This window comes from Nanorana parkeri, unplaced genomic scaffold (genome assembly GCF_000935625.1).
Source record: "Nanorana parkeri isolate BGI_ZX_2015 unplaced genomic scaffold, ASM93562v1 scaffold1004, whole genome shotgun sequence".
Taxonomy (NCBI): Eukaryota; Metazoa; Chordata; class Amphibia; order Anura; family Dicroglossidae; genus Nanorana; species Nanorana parkeri.
In genome coordinates, this window is record NW_017307272.1 from 16,792 (window position 1) to 38,150 (window position 21,359).

Genomic DNA, 21,359 nt, shown 5'->3' on the forward strand with positions numbered 1-21,359 from the left:
TCTGCGATCCTTCAGCGCTGACTGGAGAAACGAACGTGGGAGGGGGCAGGTACAGCTGGCTCTGCCTCTAGATAGGCAGAGCCAGCTGTAACTCACGCAGTTGGGTGGATCTCGACAGTAACGTCGGGATCCGTCCCGGCTGCGGCAGTCTCAGTATACCGCAAACTGTAGCTCGCGGTATTCTGAGCTTTGTGTCACGGGAGGACGATAGTTTATGTCCTCCCGTGACCCTGAGGAGAACTATGGGGAAAAACACTTACTCCATAGTTCTCCTTTAAGCTCGGTGTACACAGTTAGAATTTAATTTGAAATGTTAGTTTGTGGAATATTCATTTAATTTTCTGATAGTAGGGACGCTTGTTTTCAACCATAGCGATGAGAAAAAAAAAATCAAAGAAGCAGGATGGGAAATGTTTCTCACACAAACTTCTAACAGTGAATGTGATTTTTGTTCATTTCAAATTTGAATGTTAAAATCAAATAACATTTTCAATGACATTCATCAAGTCTCTGATAGCATTTTATAATGTTCTAACAAGATTTTTTGTGTGAATGTGCGTGCAAAATTTGAACCGTGTATACCCAACTTTACTCTTTAAGTCAAGAGCTTTGGTATGCCGCATTCTATAATGCAGTGTCCCAGCCAACATTTGGTTCTTTCATTTCTATTGTTTTGTTTGTGATATGGTATGCAAGTGACATACTAGAGAACTTGCATTATGCACTTAAATTTGCATGCATCAGTACAATATTTAGATGGTTTAATTGCCCTGCGTAATAAACACTGGACCCTAGCTTTAGTTTAGCTTTTAGTAAAGCCCTAGCTTTACAGAGAAAAAGGTTTTTACAGGTTGCTGAATAGAATTTAGTAAGTGTATTTATGACATGAATGAGCCCATAGTAAGAATAACTAATACACTATAAGTAACACATTTTTCAGGATAAAGTTATGCCGTCCCTTGTTATTTATTTACTCAAATTACCATATTTGTACTGTATCCTTTACTGTTTTTAAATGTAAGAATATTTGTGCTATGTTGGTGTTACACAGATTTTAGTAGTCTTAGTTTTAGGGCTGATCCCTCTGACTTATGCTGTCATGGCAATATTGCTTTATTAAAGATTGTCTCCTCATTCAATGATTAAACTTGATATAAATTATCAAACATAATTAACATAATTATCACACTAGAAAGTGGCAAGCTTCTATAAAGGGACAAAATAAGAAATTATGCAGTCTTTCTTGATTCCTTGGTTGATATATTTGAGGAATTTATTTGAATTTCACATTGGCGCCAACAGTTTCCATATGAGCGATCACTCATCATGTTTCATCAGTTTCTAGTGTCTCCATGACTGCGCAAAATTCACACTGAACTAAGCACCACTAAACATGAAAGACTTAGGGACAACATTGCGCTAAATACACAGCACCATGCACTACTTTTTTTTCACTGCACTGCAGATCAGTACTGTGCATTTAGAGCAATGTTTCAGTGTGAACTGGCCCCCAAAAGAAGTGCATTTGTTGAGGGACCAATTTGAAGGCACACATCAAAATGCTAAAATGCATGTGTTCCCATTTAAAAAGTGTTGGTTTCCATCTATGCACTGTAGTGCAGCGTGTTTGAAAAATATATTTTTTTCTTCCTTTTAGATATAATTGAAAGGCTCATAAAAGTCTATGGCAACACATTAAATTGCATATAACTGTTCATTTTGAAGTGTTGGTAACAGATATTAACAAGCATTGGTCAATGTCTGTTGGCTCTATCAACTTCAAATCTTACATTCAATAATCCATGTAAACGCTCAACGGAAGCGACAATGGACACATGACAACACACCTGCCTAACACTACAACAAAAAGGCACATACATGCATAGATCCAAATGGGCCCTAAGGCTTTTAGATGTATTTCTGTTTTTTGCAAGTGAATTTGGCTCAGAATTTTGTTTTTCAGTTTTCATAAAACAGGGAACAGTTTACTTGTTATTGTACCTTACAATTATTTTGAACATATTCAATTTATAAAGATAAAACATGGTATATAGTATGTGTGGAATTGTTGTTTTTCACATGAAATTGATATTTTTCCCATTCCTGCCCTCATTGTAAACATCCTTCGGCCAAGTAGTAGTACTTGTAAAGTCTTCTTTCTCCAGCTGTAGCATTCTCAGGAAATTGCTCTGATCTTCTTGTCACATTGTATCTCATCTCGCTCATAGCAGCTACTAATATATCATGTTAGCTGGTTGATTAGTCAGTCAGTAAAAAAGGTAACTGTTTAGATATATATTTTGTTATCAATGACACATAGCCAGTATAGTACTGGAAAATGCCTAATAGCACTGACGTATGGATTAAAACCTAGAGATATTTAGGGTCTCTGATCAGGAGAAAATAATTAAATAATTTATTTGGAATAATATATCTATACAAAATAAATGTATGCATTAACAATTTAGATCAGCATTTTTGAATAGTTGCTAATTTCTCTGCCTATTATTAAAAATATATTCAGGATCATTTTAAAAACCAATGACCAAAATCAAGGCAAAACAGTTAAAAAGGGTATTGCTGAATAAACCGTTGCATACCAAAAAAGTGTCAAAAGTTAGTTTGTCACAAAGATTTTGATGACCCCTGGACATAAAAGGTTTAAAGCCCAACTCTGGGCACATGTAGACTGCAATAAAGTGGTGTAATTTCTCCGCCTCCAGCCCACTGATGGGAGGAGAGTAGCTAGGGAGATTACCTTATCAAGCTCCACCTGCACCTTGTCCAATCAAAATTCTCCTTGTCAGCACATCTGCTTGGCTCCCATTCCTGCCACTTATTCTGCCAGTCTGGGAGCTGCTGTAAATGGGATGGCAAGAGGCTAATACTAAGTCGAATTCAAAGCAACAAAATATTACCTACACCACATCCTCCTGTTCTCCGCAGTGCAAACTTCCTATCTCCAGGCTACATACAGCATACAAAACAAGCTGTCTGTCACGTTGTTAAACCTTCACAACCTTTTTATCAGCAATCAGTGCAGCTCACATTAATCCACCTATGCATTTCAACCTAGGTAGGCTTAATCATAGCTGATTGTACTCTAACGATGGCTAAAATACCCTTCCATCACACCAGTAGAAGGAGTAAATGACAGTAACACAATTTACATACAAAAGCATAGTAACAATGTATGAAATTAAAAATAGCAGCATGTATAAAAAATTTGACTTCGAATTGTAAATCAATAACATATCACAATACAATTTTTGTTTCTGCATGTTATTTTAAAAAGTTAAGATCATATCTATTTTTTAGGGCCCCACTCTATACACATCACTGTAGATGCTTTTTACTCCTCTACCCCCTTCCCTGTCCATACCACATAGGTAGCCTCTGGAGCCTCTACTCAAAGGGAGGCAACTCCTGTCAAGGAGGGTAAGCAACCGTATACTTTTTTTTGCCAAGGGTTAGTGATAAGGAGCAGAGGCTGAGAGTGAAGCAATTACCCTCCCCATCATTGCATTCCAGTTAACCATCTCCTGCAGTGGCAGAAGGAAAAAAAGAGCCCTGGGCAAGATTTTTTCTCGGGGCACCCCCCTCCTAAGAGGGGGGGGGGGCAGCCCAGGAGCGGATCACACTGCCAGTGCCCCCCCCAACGGTCTCGGCACCAAGGGAGCTTACACTCTAATGTCCCCCCATATTCACACACTATTATTTTTAAACAATTATATAGCTGTGACATATACCATAGTGCTGTACAGAGAACACTGAGCCAGTCACAGCAGTCTCTGCACAGAGGAGCTTAATGCAGAATGGCACCGGCTGTAGAGGGACTATAAATCCCAGCAATACATTATACGGCAATATAGAATAGTATATGAATTTGGAACATACTCTGTGCTGCTCTGGGGTGCCAGCCTGATATCTCAGATCTAGGGTCTCACCAGGGGCAGATACAAAGGGGCTCATCAGGGGCAGACGTGGAGGGTCTCACCAGGGCAGCAGGGGCAGATGAGCAGGGTCTCCAGGGCAGATGTGTGGGGGGGCGGAAGCGCTATGAGATGGGCCAGTGGACAAGCTGTGTGGGCCAGTAGATGAGCTGTGGGGGCCTGTGGAGGAGCTGAGGGAAGCGATGGAGGAACTGTGCAGGCCAGTGAAAAGCTGTGTGATTTGTGGGCCGGTGATCTGAGCAACACTGCTGGTTTTCCCCAGAAGGCTGCCGCGAGGTCCCCAGCAAGTGGGGGACCTTACAGCAGCCAAATACATTAACAAAATTTAAAGCACCATGCACCTCCAATCCTCCGAGACTGGATCTCAGTGGGCCCCCCAGCCTTGGGCCTTGGGGTGGCTGCACCGCTGGTAGGTCTTCCCCTGATCTCCTGCATTGGTGTTCACCAGCCTGCCTACCATCCCACAGGTTTTGGAGCTAAAAATTAAGCTCTCCCCTAACCACCGTCTGGCACAGCTTCTAGCGGTAACTGCTGCCTTTAAGATGAACACAATAATCTTCCATAAATATGTGGCCTGTCCAGTCCCCCAGTACCATAGGCCTGCACACAGGGTCTGCCAGGTCTGCTTGCGCACACCCTAATCAAATCACCCCAACCGCAATACCGGAACTGCAACAGCGCATGCCATGTTTTTAGTCACTGAACTGCTGGAGAAATCACAAAGATCCCTCTGTGACCAGCTCAGTGAGAGAGAGAGCAGCATCACATGTCACAGTCCTCGGTGGCTGGGAAGCTGAGGAAGTGTGCCTGCAGCTTCCCATCCAATCAGGAAGCCGGGTGGGTTGAAGAAATGGGAATCCGGAATGCCTCATATCTGTATGTATGTATGTATGTATATGTATATATTTTATGAAACACTAAAATCTAGCTGTGTGAGATTAGTCCATCTCTGCCACATTTCCACCTTTAACTCTTTTTCTACTACATCTCTACCTTTTTTTTTCTCCACTTTCAGGGACTTCCAGGGACACCCCCTCTACATTGGCAACACCACCTCCCAAGCATCTCAGAGCTTACAGTGCTGCACAAGCAAGGGCTGCGACAGAAGCAAAGGGCTGCTAGTGATTCTGCAAGCCCAAGCAGAAACTATTTTGTGATTATTAAAATACAGGATTTATACAGCGTCAAAAGTTTGTGCAGAGCTTTACAATATAAAGAGGACATTGCAGTTACAATAGAAATCAAGACAAGATGGTAAGGAGGGCACTGCACATGAGAGCTTACAATCTAAAAGACACATGGCTGAACCCAAAGAAGCTCAAGCCAGGCCATGTCATGTGTAGCAAGGGGCCGAATCTACTGGCATACCTTTTATTTGGGAAAGCTCACACACATACCTTGCCTGGCCAGTGTGATGAACCTGATAGTTCAATGCTTCCTAAGCAAGTACCAAGGCATAGAGCAGCATGGATATGGCACTTGCCATGTCTTGGCAAGTACCAAGGCATGGATATGGCCATAAAACTGTATGCCCATTTTTTATGGTCTTACCCAGCTACAGCTTGCTTGGTGGACATTTGTAGAAGCATTGTAATTCAGCGGTATACATGCTACAGTGGTTCTCCCAGCAACATGGAGCTGTTATGGAGTATCTGATCAACTATGTGGAATTGTGGAATGCAGTAGCTCTTTGAAGCTTGGGTTCTTGGGTGAAGCTCTGTGAAGCTTGTAGGGGAGGAGGCTACCCAAGGGACATTCCATCCAACATGGCAGAATTCATCCCACCAGGGGAGGAAAGCTAAAATGCATCATTATGATTAGGTACCTTTAATGTGCTTGTGCAGAACCTTTCCCAATGGAAGCAGGAATGCATCTTATACCTGTCGCAGCTCCGTGACCCAGGACAAGCCAGAAGCAGCAGTAGCACCACTAGCAGCAGCGGACTTCTAACAGAGGTGTTGCAAAGTTTCTTCAGGTCACAGAGGCCAGGCCTAGCCCTCAGGCAGCACTCACAGCTACCGCTTGTCTATGATGGCCAATGAGCATGTCAGCTCTCGCTCCAGATCCATGGACAAGTGGGCGACCAAGATGGACCAGTGGCCATAGTTTGCAGAACATGCACTAGATGTGCTTGCTTGCCCAGCTACAAGTTTCTTATCGGAAAGGGTGTTCAGAATCGCTTGCGGGGTGGTGACTGACAGATGTATCCACCTGTCCACCGACAATGTAGATCGCGTGACCTCAATCAAAATGAGCCAGGCTTCGATCCCAGATGACCGGCAAACCCCCTGGCAGATTCCAGCAATTAGATGCAGCTTACTGCCGAGTCTGTCTATGACGGAGCATATATTTACAAAGTTAAGAACTCACACTCTGCCTTTTAGTTAGCAGTTGTCCCATTAGCCCATGCAACCAGCCAAACATGGCACACTAATGGTTATACCACTGATGCTACTCTGTTCACAGCATAAACAGAAGTACTTTATTTTTATTTTGCATTAGCTTGCAAGTTCAGATACTTCAGGTCTGCTTGTTTATTTTGTATATTTTTTAAAGCTTATGAGGTTTGACGCTTTTGTATTTTATATGTTTTTGCTATTGTTTTACTTTTAGTTGATGTTGATGGACTAGAAGTTGTTCAATTTCGAAACAGTTAATGGGATTGACAATTTTTGTTGTCCGTAGTAACAAAAAAAACGAAGGAGCAGGATGAAAATGTCACCTATTTTGAATGCTGCATGAATGCTCCATTTATATATGATTTCTTTAATATATTTATAATGCTTTATATGTAAAGCTACCTGTTAAATAATTATTACAAACCTGCCAGCCGTTGCTAATCTTTTGGTTGAAAATTCCAAACTCATAACGGATACCATAGCCATATGCTGCAAGCCCAAGAGTGGCCATTGAGTCCAGAAAACAGGCTGCATATGAGAGAGAAATAGAAAATATAGTTACAGCCCTTCACAATTAATCCTGATGCAAAATATAAGCATATGTAAGTCCAGTGTAAATATGCTATATAATATCACTTCTGCCCATAAAGCAAAACAATTTCTTTATTACAACCATAAAGCTATAGAAAGCTATAACCACAGTTTATAGAGCTTTGTATTTTTTGCATTTTTATGGACAAAAAAGTAGAAAACTATAAAAGGGTAAAAAAAAGTACTAAAAAAGAAGAAAGATGTAGGCAAAAAGGGACTTTCGTTTGACTGTGCACAAATAATTTAAGTACACTAATGTTCTTTGAAATACTGAACCAGCAGCAAAAAAAGTCCTTTTAAAAAAATCTGCTGGTAGCTACGGTAATCAATAAAAAATGAGGCTAGGGGTAGTGAATTAAACTGTGTATTTAGCCAATTTCTACCAAACACATACCTGAAGTCTATAATTTGAAAGTTTGGGGGATATGGGGATGGGAGGGGGTTTAGTGAATGTGGGTGTGTGTGTTTTTTTGTGTACTATTTTTTTACATTTTATTAAACTTTTAAAACAATGCAGTGTGGTACTGCAAAAAAAAAAAACACACACAACTAAACTATCAAACTGCTGTACCAGGTTTACTCCTAAAAAAATAACATAAAGCTTTAATGGGGTTTGAATTTAATTTTAGAATTTTGGGACTTCACGCAAGATTCAACAAACCCCTGCGAAACGAGCTGGGGCACATTTGTTTATCCCTAGTAGGAAAATTGCTTCACTATGACTGCCAGAGATTAAAAAGTGTGCATTGTGGAAGAGCAAAGGAATTTTCCCATAGTATGGGTCACATACATTATGGTAAGATAATGGAATTGGCATACTAGGTGACAAAGGTAAGAAATGGCAGGGAATCGCAATGTTAATAGATATACCTGCAAGTCTTCCCAGGCCTCCATTTCCCAGGCCAGCATCCTCTTCGATCTCCTCCAGATCTTCCATGTCAAGACCAAGCTAAAGAGATTCACGCTTATTTTAATGCAATATAAAGTCATCACCAATATACACCCCATCATAGTGCCTCATGTACTAAAATTATCTAGAACCAAGAGCTATATTAAATTCTTCTCCATTTCACAAACTGGCACAAATGTTACAATTTGCATCATACCTTCATACCATAACCAAAAAAACAATGTGATTACATTAGACAATCCAAAACCGAACTCGAGTAGCGTTACAAAAAAAAAAAAATATTTACTCCACTTAATCTTGTTGCTCTCAATAATTTTTTTCTTACAGAACATGCACAGTTGAAATACATGACCTCATTCACTGCATTCCTTAATATGCTTACCGAGAAGCCACCATGTGTCTTTTGTTTGATACATTAGCCAAAGTGGTAAATCACAGTATAACCTATTTTACAATATTTCCACAGAAACAGATACAGACAGAAAATGATATCCATATATTTAGAACAACAGATGTCAATTTTCTGCAGGTAGTTTGCCTAGACAGGGTGTTCTGTAAGGAAGGAGAGATTAAGGCCCAGTTCACACCTGCGCGATCTGCGAATGTGCGGCGATCGTGCACGAAACATCGCGGAACGCCGCACAGTCGCACAACCATTGATCGACACCCCAATCACCACTGGTAAATCATGCGGTTTTCTGGCGCGATTCCACATGTGCAATATTGCACAATTGTGGCAGAAAAACCGCGTGGTGCGCATTTTGCAGAAAAGGGCACATGTACCTTTTTTTTCAGTGATTTCCCTGTGGATATAACCCCATTGAAGTCAATGGGGACATGTGGCAAATGCTGTGCGTGATCAGGCATGAACGCGTGGTTCCGGGACATGCGGTCCCGGGATCGCCCATGTGTGAACCTGGCCAAAAGTGTAACTAAACCCTCCTATCCTTTACAGCTGAAGACAGTGCCATCTAAATAGCCTCTATTTAGATCTGCAGTTGCCATAGTGCTCTACGTGATCAGCTATGACACCAGCCATTTGAGGGCTTGTTTCAGAATTGACATAAGCACACTAACAACAGTTATCATGCCTGAAATGTAACTGTTTTGGTGGGTTTACATCCACTTTAAGCCTCAAGCCCCCCGATTAATACATCATGCTATAAGGGACTTTGGCTCTTCATGAACTATAACCTCTATGCAGCCCCATGACTTAATTAACATTTATTATCTCCTTGTTATCACAATTTACCAATTTCTTGGTCCAGTCATATAAATTTGACTCACGCACCATCAAGTATACAATGGTATGTGCCATTCTGACCAGCTGTTCACCGAACGCGTGAGTCTCACTAATAGCAAAACTAAGTGGAAGTGTTTACATTTTCGTTACAGGTCTTACCATACTAGTGCTGCAACTTCACATCACATATGTTAGATTCATGCTGCCATTGCAGACGTTTATACTATATATACTGATATACTGATTACATCCCCTCTGTCATCTTCTCCCATCCATTATGCCTAAACAAGACAATGTAGTTGATTGAACCCATCCCCTAACTGGTTTCTGTCTTTGTACAACTACAGTTCCCAGTACAAGTTCCTTCCGAATGATGTAGGTCTGACATATCTGTTCTTTCAGGCTTTGTTGTCACAGGTGTTCCTTCACCATAGCTGGAGGTGACATCATCTGATACCTTATGTTTTGGTGTTGAAGGAGAGAATGAAGTAGCATGCACTACTTTTTTCCACCGCACTGCACCTGCCGCAGTGTATGAAGGGAAACACAACACACCTGCCGCACTGTAATGCACAGTAGATGCGTTGTAGGGCACAGTACAGTGCAATTAACATGCATAGGTGTGAACAGGCCCTGAGTCTAATCAGCAGAAAGTGACTAAAGACCTGGAAGGACCCAGAAGATTTACTAAAATGTATACCTTTCCTTGTATCACATTCACATCACATTTAATAGGAGGTCCTTCTTTATTTTCAGTAGTGTAAGTAACCAATATGCTATGATCGCACAATAGCAGAAAATTTAAGCAAATGGTCTTCCATTTGCTATTTAGACCTACAGCATTTTTTACATTTCCAGTATTCCCCTGTGAAATTAATCTCACAAGACTAATTGATGCACAATTACTCAACAATTGTCTGTATTAACACTAAAAAGATTTTCACGCTAGTAGTTTTAAAAAAAAATCAGTTTTCATGATTTTAAATCACCCATGAGGCACATATGTAACACACACACACACACACACACTATATAATGTTTGCCTGCAGTTCCGCTTTCATGTCATAACAGATACAAAAATATTTACCGGAATCAGATACCAATTATCGTCTACAATTTACACTCATTTTTAAACTGATATCAAGTTATATTAATACGGTCTAAGAATGTATGTTTGGTTTAAAAAGAAGTACCTGATAAGTAGCCTCATCACAGGCATTTTCAAGACCCAGATTCACCATGGTATTCTGGAGTGTCCGGCCCATGTAAAACTCGAGAGAAAGGTAATAAATTCTCTGCAATTAGAATAAATCTAGTTAATGGAGGCATACACATGTATTTATTATCAGAATAAAGTTTCTCTCTTTGGATTATCTGTTTAGAAAATGTCCCACAAAGATAACTTCTCCAACTTAAACTCACCACACAGGTTACAATCTGACTGTACAATCATCTTTGGATCTACCAACAACTATGTAGTGCACAAGCTTGCTTGAATAGATACAAATCAGTTGGATAGTTTAGGAAGGACATTATATTACATAGTTTTGGTGAATCTAAATTTAATTGTACAAAGATTGTAGAGTCAGATTGTAATGTGTATAACCCCTTAAGGGTATGTTCACGTTAAAGCTGAGTGGATATCAGAAAATATGAAAAATATCCGTTATACCAGTACAATGCATTCAATATAATGTTATTTTATAATCGAATCTACTCTGCAACCACTGTGTCGCTATGATAGAGAACTGGAGTGCCTACAAGTTATCGGTTAAATGTCTGCTTAAAGCAGAAACCTAGTCTAAACAGTAAAGATTTATTGTTATTGACTAACACAGTAGTTTAATTATGAAATATATTGTGCTAGCAACAGTGCCTCAGTAGAGTCCCACATAACTATTTTTCCATTTCTTCGGTATGTTTAAGTATTACGGTATTTTTTTTTATACATAAAAAGATTATGTTCTCCTCAAATTGTATTGCTGTTATATCATATTGACTGCTTAGAGATATACAATGCTGTGCAAATTGCTTTTTTAACCAAAACAAGTATCTTAATTGTAGTACACAAAACAGGAATTCTTAACCAACTTCAGATGATTGGACACTGGCAACAAAGTTGTTATAATAGCCCATATAACCCCTCCTGCCCCCAGCTAGCCGTAGTTTTTTGGGGTGGTATGGTGCATGTCCACCCGACTTCCCCCCCCATTCTCGGTGCCTCATGGCACAGGCAGTTTTGTCTCCAACTCCTCCAACTACCAGAGGTCGCATGTGCGCTACCCTGGTAACCGCCAATGTGCCGACATTGCCTCCAGGGACTACACACATGCACTACCCCGGTAACTGCCAGACGCCAGCATTTTTTGATAGGGGTTGAGGGGGCTCTTCATGGTTTCTTGCACTGGGATCGTGCAAGAAACACACTGATCCCTGCTTAGTTTTCCTGGTATAGGACAGCTCAACTCATTCTGCCCCAGCATTTTCATGAGGACTGTGTCTAGAGACCTCCTCACCTCTGTGGTGGATCACAGGCACAATTGGAATGGGTTACATAGTTGCAGGGCAGCCATCAGGGGGGTAAGGCCGATACTCATGTAAGGGGTCCGGGCAGCCTGGGGGGCCCGCCCGGGTCCCTTACATGACTATCGGCCAACAGTGAAGGGCGAGGAGGCGGAGGCCTGGCCCTAGCAGCGCAGGGCCCCAGCATTGCCGCTCCAGCGGCTTTGAAACAAGTTAGGGCCCCATCAGCGACGCTGCTCGTCTGATGTCGGACTGGCCGGAAGTGACGTCACGTTAGTGACGTGACGTCAGTTCTGGACGGTCCGGCGGCAGACGAGGCCATGTGTGCAGGTAAGAGGAGCTAGGAAGGAAGGAAAGGAGGGAGGGGAAGGATGCAGCCCTGACTAGCCCACCTGAGACCCCTTCAGAGCCTACCATACACAGTCTCAGATGGGCTGTGCAGCATCTATGGTGGGCTCTGCAGGGTCACTCTCAGGTGGGTCCTGTGTCCAGCGCGTCACTAAGCCCTGTGTCCAGCACATCACTAAGCCCTGCGTCCAGCGCGACACTAAGCCCTGCGTCCAGCGGCGCGGGGGGGGGTCCGGCCTAAAGCCGTATAAGGGGCCCCAAAATTACTGATGGCTGCCCTGCATAGTTGTTGAGGTTAAATAAAGACACAGTTCCATCGAGTTCAACCTTTGTGTGTGTGTTTTGTGTGTGTGTGTGTATTTGTATGAGTTACTAAGAATACCTGTACCCCACTATATTGTGTTATTTGAGGATAGCATCTAAATGGTTCTTGAATGAGTCAATACTCGTGGCTGAAACCACTGCCTGGGAAAGCAAGTTTCACTATATTCCCACTCTTACCCTTCACAGTTTATATATTTATTATATAGCGCCAACAATTTACGCAGCGCAGTTTACGCAGTTAAAACGGCTTAGAGACTGGTCATTAAGCCATTTTAACTGAAGAAAGGACAGTTTTTTTTTTCTTCAGCAACAGAACAATGGCTTTCCTCAGTAACAACAACATAAGGTTTGCTTGTTTTTCAGCAATAGACAATATGACAGTGTCTCACCGACTCGGATTTGTCATATATACTCCATGTGTCCTAGTCCCAGAACTTTTAGGGTTTTTCATCAGCAAGTACACTTTACCCTTTAGTAGCTTTCCACACCTCTCGTGTGACTCCTCCACACCTCCATCATGTGCCACTGGCTCTCTAAGCCTCCTTGGCTGTCTCCCAGGTGCCTCCAGCGTACACAGCCACGTCTGGCTCCACTCTGGCTTCTGGGTGGAATCCTCCTGACTCCTGAACACAATCTGTTGCTCTTCCCAACAGGAGCCTGAACATTAGCCAGCACCCTTTCCATAAGGGCTGTGCACAGGTGTGCAATCATTAGGTGCTGGCTACTACTAAACCACGGACCCAGGAATGGAGATTGCATCCCTCCCAATTCTCTTTGAAATCTCCCAGTTCCAGGAACCTATGCCAAATCCGGAAAATCTGGGGAGAACTGCAAACCCATTTCTTTCCCAGTAAAATAATTTACTTCCTGGAACCACACAGCCCCTCTGGCTGAGAGTCCAAGGTGACTACAACACCCAGTTCTACAGTGGGATTGCCACACAATACCAGAGACCCCCAAATCTTTTTACACCTCTGATTCTCCCAGTAGAGCTCCCAATGAGTAGCATGCCTAAGCATTTTTAACTCCAAAATTCAGAACTTTACCTTTTTTTAATATTAAACCTCATCTGCCATGTAGATGCCCACTCCCCTATTTTATACAGGTCTTCCTGTAACATTACTATGTCTTTTGGTGAGTTTATCACAAAAGTTGGCCAGCACTTCTGGGGGGTTTCCAGCAGTTTCCCTTGAGGACCCCTACTCAGATCACAGCTCACAGCTCCTCTTCAGACTCCCCTGGTACCCCCTTGGGCACTCCTTACTCCTCCTGTCTAATCAGAAAGGAATTTTGTGCCACAATGACTGAGTTTGTGGGGATATTTTCAGCCCTTTTAGAGGCCTCTAAATGCATGGAAAATTGTAGAAATGTCAGCAGCACACCAATCCTTTTAAGATAGCAAAAGCTTCATTTATTGAAGTTTTTTGTCATATGACCAAACAACTTCAATAAATGAAGCTTTCAAGGGACATATCGGTAAGGAGTGCGACAAGGATAGTACTTATTCTCTAAATGCATGGGCCGCAAAAGGCCATCCTCTGCCTCTCCACCTAGGTCTCCTATTCAATACTGCATTCCCCATGAAGGTAGAGTAGAAGGTAGAGGAGGTGGATAGGGAGGCTAGGAAGATAAGTGAGTCTCTGGATCATTCCATGCGGCTAACCATTGAGGCTAGGCTCTCCCTGATGTGGTGGATTACTAACCCAATTAGGGTTGCCACCTGTCCGGTTTTCACCCGGACAGTCCGGTTTTGGTGTGTTGTGTACCTTTCTCCTTCCTCCTCAGCTGCTACTGGCTGGAAGGGAGAGTGCAGCACCGCCATTGGCTGCCCGTGAATCTTAGGAGAATACGTATATTAAGGAAAAATTATTGAAATTTTTTGGGAAAAAAAAGTTTTTCCCCCCATTATGTTAGGAAACAATGATTATTACCCATATTTTTGGTAAAATATAGAAAACGGGGTCACGTCGGGTAAATAGACACCAAACATGTCATGCTTTAAAATTGCGCGCACCCGCGAAATCGCAAAAAACTTCCATGCCCAAAATTGGCCATAGGCAACGCTTTAAAAGCTTTTACCGCTCATCAGTTTAGTGTTATCAGTGATTGATAGCCCTACAATTATTGCTCTCATTCCGACGTTCGCTACGATATGTAACATGTGCGGCGTAATGGGCGAAATTGTAGTTTTCGCAGGTATGCGCACCCGACGCCTGTGTGCATGCGTGTATGTATCCCCCCATAAATACACGCATTAAAAAAAAATGTAATTCTTTTTTATTTGTAACTTTACATTTTTTGGGGGGGGGAAACTTAATTTTTTGTTTTCCTATTTTTTTTTCCCACTTAACTTTATTGCTATCACATAGGGGGGTTAGAAAACCCCCTTATGTGATAGCAAAATATGTGACAGGTCCTCTTTATGGAGACATCAGGGGTCTCCAAGACCCCTAATGTCACCTAGGACCCCCCTGAAGAAGCTGATAAGAGTGTTCGGGTTTCACTTGAAGAAAAGGTGGCAACCCTAAACCCAATGCTGGAAGCGGGCAAAGCATTCCTCCTGATGTCTTCAAGCATGCTCATGACAGATACAAGCCTGTTGTTGGGGAGGAGTCCTAGATACTTTGACGGTTCAAGAGACTTGTTTGCTGAGGGAATCTAAGCTTTCTATCAACATTCTGAAACTTAGAGCGATTGCCTATCCTTTCACCACTAGACCCCACTTCTGCAAGGCCACCTAGTATATATCCAGTCAGTCAATATCACAGTTCTGGCCTACATCAACCATTAGGGCTAGTTCGCACCAGATACAGTTGTGATGCAGTCTGTTTAGTTTGGCAGCTGCATCTAGAATGCATCACAATGCTTTCCCATGGGATTTCTGGGGCTTAGTTCACACCAGTGCAGTCCATTCCGATGCAGTCAGAAAAAATACTGCTTGCCCTATTTTAGCTGCTTCCGATCGCAACAGAACACATTAAAAATGCATGCAAACGCACTGGAACGCACCTGAAATCCCATTGTAAGCAAAAAAAGAAAAATGTAAATCGCTGTAAAATTGCGGCAAAATGCATCGCAGTGCAGCTGCACAGACACACGCAGTCCTGACACCAGATGCAGTTGTGATGCAGTCCGTTCAGTTTGGCAGCTGCATCTAAAATGCATCACAATGCTTTCCTATGGGATTTCTGGTGCTCTGTTTACAGAGCACCAGTCCTTTCCGATGCAGTCAGAAAAAATACTGCTTGCCCTATTTTAGCTGCATCAAACCGCAACGGAACGCATCAAAACCGCATGCAAACGCACTGGAACACACCTGAAAACCCATTTTAAGCAAAAAAAAAGACAACAACAAAAAACCTGCCTCAATCGTGGTAAAATCATGGCAAAACGCATCTCACTGCAGCTGCGCAGATGCACGCAGTTCTGAACTAGGCCTTAGGGAGGCAACCTGGGTGGACTTTATCCACTGTGCACATTCCCAGTGTGGAAAAATAGTCAGCCATACTCATACTACTGGCAGACATTCTGCAGGCCTCTAGAAAGGCAGAGCCAGCTTTCAGTCACGCAGCTGGGCGGATCCCGGCACAATTGTCGGGATCCGCTTCAGCTGCGGCGTCTCAGTATACCGCGAGCTACAGATTGCGATATACTGAGCCTAGGGCGACGGGAGGACGCTAGTTTGTGTCCTCCCGTTACCCTAAGGAGAACTATGGGGAAAAGCCTTAACCCCATAGTTCTCCTTTAAAGCTAGGAAGTTGACTTTGTGCAGCCTAGAAGGCTTACTTTGCTTGGTGCAAAGCTAGGAAATGTCAGCCCAGGATGTACATCTCAGCCTTGACTATCCTTTTACAGTTGTTGTTCACTCCTTGGTGCAGGCTTTTGTGCAGGGTGCTGCTCACATCGGGGGGCCCTGTATGCACTTCTATGATGCTGTGGGATATCAGTCTGGTTTTAAATTCAGAGACCTCCCACTGAACTCATCAGGGATATTTCCTTAGCTGTTCTCACTCATAGGGGTTGATTTACTAACCTTATAAACACGCCACGAACAAGTATACACCTCTGTAGTGTGTTCCCTCCCAGCATGATCTATTGGTGGAATCTAGACACCTTTGTAGTGTGTACACATCAAGCAGGTGTGTTGTGCAAAGCCCTGCATGAATTACAAGGTGATGTTGTGTAAAGTAGCTCTACATTGTGTTGCTTGCGTTGATGAATGCAGGAATGTAAATGCATGAGCTAACCATTTTTGTCTAAACTGTGAAGCAGCATTATATATGCATCATGTGCATGATTTTTCCATATATGGCATTAGTGGAAATATGCTTTTAGAGACTTTTTGGTTGATAAATACGCTTTGCTGTGTAAAAATCACACGCACCTAGTTTAGGTTAGTAAATCACCCGTATAGGGTTGCCTTCCCTATCTTTGAGCAACGTTTTCAATTAGGCAATTGTATTCCGTCTTTATCCTTTTATCCTTCACAAGAAATCCTGTAAGGGGCTCCCTGCCTGCTGCTGCACCGTATCTAGGTGAATCACACAAGTCATTGGGCATATGTTTCCCAGATTTGCAAGCTCACCACCTTCTGTCCACACCTTTATGACATTTTACCAGGTAGATGTTCAAGCCTCTTCTGATGCCAGCTTTGCCTGTAATGTTCTTCAGGCTGCTCTCTGAGGTTGTGGACTCTTGTTTTTTGTTCTTTGGGCCTCTTGCCATTGTTACTGTGTTGCCCACCCCCTCAGTTGTATTGCTTTTTGGCTGTCCCATGATTAAGGTATCCTGTATTGTACGATTAAGGTAATATGAATTTTGACTTGCCTGGAAATTCCTTATCTTGGAGTTGGAATATAAATATAATAGTGGATATTGCAGTTTATTTTGAAACAGACAAAGTTGTTTCATACCTATGTATTCACAATCCTGCCCATTTTGCACTTTAGGGTTGATGTATACTGTAAGAGATCATTCAAGTAATCTTGATTTTTAAAGTTAAAGATGTTCAAGAGTTCATCTTTCTGTAAAAATCTTATCAGTGTATGTTAAAATCATATTTTCTTCGGTGTATAATTTGTAAATGGAGGCAGCCATAGTTGGTTTATTACATGCACAAGCTCTGCTTCCTGCTTTGCAACACTACACATTGGTTGTACTTTATTTCAACTTCATACAATGCAAGTCTATTTGTTGGCTGGCTCACTAAAAACAAAGCCAGTGTGGCTGATATCTTATGCTAACAGTTTTAGGCACTATTCACACTGGATCTGTTGCCTTGTGTTACTATCCATTTTTAATGGATGGTAATGCAAGGGCAACGAAAAATGAATGGGTGTGAATGGGATGGTTCACCCCGCCACATTGCGTTGCTTTCATAAAGCTTGCAAAAAAAATAAAAAAGTGTCGGAATGCAACGGATCAGTGGAAAATCGGAAAGTACAATCACAAATCAACAGACCCTCTGTTGACCTGCGAGTGCCTTCCAATTTTGGTGTGAAAGCACCTTAAAACAGTAAGATAATCTCTGTTTTAAATTATTCAATAACAAAAATAGAGAACAGCAAGTTTGTAAAAATGTACAAGTCGTTTATAACTCAAAATATGTGCTGACTGATAATACAATGAGGGGAATTTATCAAAACTGGAGCAGAGAAAATCTGGAGCAGCTGTGTCAGTCAGAACCAATCAGCTTCTCTCTTTCAATTTCAAATCTTAACTGAACAAACTGAAGAGAGAAGTTGGTTGGCATGGGCAACTGCTTCGGATTTTGTCTGCTCCAGTTTTGATAAATACCCCACTGTATTTCCCCTTGCTCCTTGTTTGTTGGGGCAGCATACAATTTGCAAGGAAAACTTCACTTTGAAACTGTGGCTCTATTTGACCCCCCAGTTTTCAGGACATTAGCTTTATACTTGAGAACAAGGACTCTTCAAAGCACTGTTTTTTTTAATCTAAACTTGCTGCACAACATAACCACAATGGTATTTCAGAATCTTTTTAGCCCTTTGGCTATGTTTATATTGGCATTTAGACAGGTGTTTGGCAGACATTCTGATCCCTGCCAAGCATCCAGCAAGGGGCCTGGAAGTGTGTACTGAAACCAGATGGCTCTGTACACATGTTGGTTGGTCAGTAGGCAGGGCCAACGCAGCCACTAGGCAAACAAGGCAGCCGTCCAGGGCGCATCCAGGGCCGCTTCCCATACGTCCATTGTAACTAAATGGCCGGACGTCTCCTAGATGTGGGTGGGTGTTTAAAAACGTCCGTTTCCGCTCTTGGTTGTGGGCGCACGAACGGGAAACTGTCATAATTTTAAACAGCCGGCAATGGAGCTGTAGAGCCGCCTGATCGCTTGTATGTTGTGGCACTAGGAATCTCTGGGTGACATTATGGGGTCTATTCACGAAGCTGCCGAAGGATCTGGCCGTAGCTTCGGCCGATCCTTCGGCTAGCTTCGGTTCCAGGACCCCTTCACTAGAACCGAAGGGGTGCTGTACGCGCTATTCACAATATCCCGTACAGCTCCCCATCATGGGCGAGTGGCTCAGCCGAGTCGAACGCATATGCATCGGCTCGGCTGAGCCGTGCTGAAAGCCGAAGCATTTTTACCTCTGAGGGACCGAGCAGAACAGCCGAGCCCAATGCCGCTCGGCGGCATTCGGCTATTCACTCACTGCTGTTCGGGATCTTTAAGAATAGATGCGGTGGGTATTAAGAATACCCACCGCAGCAGTGAGTAGCCTGCCGGAGGTTCGGCTCAGTCGATCCAGATGTTGGATCGGCTGAGTCGAACTCCATTTGTTAAGCTGGGGGGGAGGATATGTGACAGCTTCGTGAATAGACGCCTCTGGGTCTTAACCCCCTCCCGGCCGGCCGTTGTAAAAACCGACCGGGAGTTCCCTAGATCTGAGCGGTGTGACAGGGTACACGACTCTGTGTATGTCAGTGAGAGGTTGAAAAGGGCAGCTTTCCCTGGCTAGGAAAGGGTTAAGCCTGGCCCAACAGGTAAACCTCCTCTCTCTCTTTCTCTCTCTCTATTAATTAGCCTGCACCTGATGGTGACTGAGAGGGAGTGAGAGCTCAGAGTGAGATCCAGGCTGCACTGGATGGACACAGACTGGAGAGTGTCTGCATATCTGGGGAATAAGGTCTGTCAGAACAATTGTTTGTATTGGACTGTGGTTTTTGTCCATTTATACTGGAAGCTGGAATAGCCGCTCCAGTAGGACGTAGTGAGGGACACTACTGTCTAGTTAGCCTCCTAAGGTGGAGTAGGCCTTTTTATTTGTGTTACTTTTTCGTTGGATGCAATAAAGCTGCATTTATTGCCATTACTGTTTAAAGACCAGTGACTTTCCTACAGCGGGCATATTAAAACTCCCGCCAGGACCGACCACTCGCGCAAGCAGGGAAACTGCCTAAATTTAAAAACAGACAGCAATGCCTGTGATCATACAAGCAATCCGCCTTGTATAAGCTGCCGCTCCATGTTTCCCCCCCCTCCGCGGCCCCCCTCCCGCTGTCACATGATGACAGCGGGATGATGGTGCGCGCAATTTTATAGCTTGACATGTTTGATGTCTTTTTCCTAACAATGTTAAAAAAAGTAATTTTTCCTTAAGCCCTCGTTCACACCTGAATGTTTTGTACCGCGTTCTACGCTCGACGAACGCTCTACAAAACGCTCAAAAATATAAATCCCATTGTATTCCATGGTCTCGTTCCCACCTTGGCGTATTTCCGCCCGTCCCTAACGCGCTACAAAACGGCCCACGCCTGAAAAGGTACAGGTACTACTTTGGGCCGTTTTGTTGCGCGTTTCCATTGGGATACAGCCAAGTAGCCTTCAGAAACGCCCGACGGTCGCGCGACTTTTTTACTGCGAATCGCGGTAAAAAACCGCGTGCCGGTCGCGCGACAGACACGCGTATGCAATACGCCTAGGTGTGAACGAGACCATATAGTAAAATATTTAAAAACCCCAGTGGTGATTAAATACCACCAAAAGAAAGCTTGATCTGTCCCCAAAAAATGGTATAAAACTAATTTCAATACAGTGTTGCATGACAGAATAAATGTCAGTCAACATACTGCAGCGCTAAATACTGAAAAATGGCCTGGCCAGGAATGGGGTGTAAACACCTGGTCAGCAAGTGGTTAGAGACCCCTGATGTCTCTATAAAGAGATCCTGTCAGTGTAGATTTGTAAATTCCTACCACATGGAACTGAAATTGTATTGTTAATTGTATTGTCTCCCTCAATTTTGTAAAGCGCGTTGCCCAAACTATTGGTGCTATATAAATCCTGCATAACAATAATAATATAACATAGGGGGATTCTTTTTTTTAAACTTTTTTTTTTTACACTTAACTTTAACATTACAAAAGTCACACATAAAAAAAGAAAATAAAAGTTATGCTCCCATGTGCACATTCAAACATACGACGTTTGCGCCCATTACGCCGCACAAGTTACATATCACCGTCAACGTCGGAGTATGAGCAATAATTTTAGGGCCATCAATCACTGTTCACACTAAACTGATGAGGGGTAAAGGCTTTGAAAGCATCGCCTATAGCCAATTATGGGTATGATAGCTTTTTGCGATTTCGCGGGCGTGCACAATTTTAAGGCTTGACGTGTTTGGTGTCTATTTAACCGCCGTGACCCCATCTTTTATATTTTACAACAAAATTGGGTAATTATAAATGTTTCATAACATAATGTAGAAAAAAGTTTTGTTTTTTAATTTTCTGTACTTTATATAATAAAAAATAAAAACCTCAGTGGTGATTAAATACCACTAAAAGAAAGCTATCTGTCCCCCAAAAAATTATATAAAATGAATTCAGTACAGTGTTGCATGTACTGAAATACATGACTGAATAAATGGCATTCAAAATTTATGACTGAATAAATGGCATTCAAAGTACCGCAGCGCTGAATACTGAAAAATGGCCTTGACAGGAAGGGGGTTAACACCCCGGAGTTCGAGTGGTTAACATAGGGGCTACCGAAGCACTAGCTCCAGGACCACCACTGAAATTAGGCCCAGTCAGCCCCC

General features: G+C 42.7%; 1 protein-coding gene across 1 annotated transcript in view; it reads right to left on the reverse strand.

Annotated features, from left to right (window-relative positions):
* Positions 1–5,968: 5,968 nt before the first annotated feature.
* Positions 5,969–21,359, reverse strand: part of LOC108795770 (glycogen phosphorylase, muscle form-like) — an 18,880-nt gene continuing 3,489 nt past the window's right edge. The window contains exons 2-5 of the mRNA XM_018567067.1: positions 10,290–10,391; positions 7,814–7,892; positions 6,777–6,880; positions 5,969–6,241 (exon numbers count right to left, since the gene is read on the reverse strand). Of these exons, the coding sequence (XP_018422569.1) occupies positions 5,969–6,241; positions 6,777–6,880; positions 7,814–7,892; positions 10,290–10,391 (558 nt within the window). The remainder of the gene's footprint in view (positions 6,242–6,776; positions 6,881–7,813; positions 7,893–10,289; positions 10,392–21,359) is intronic.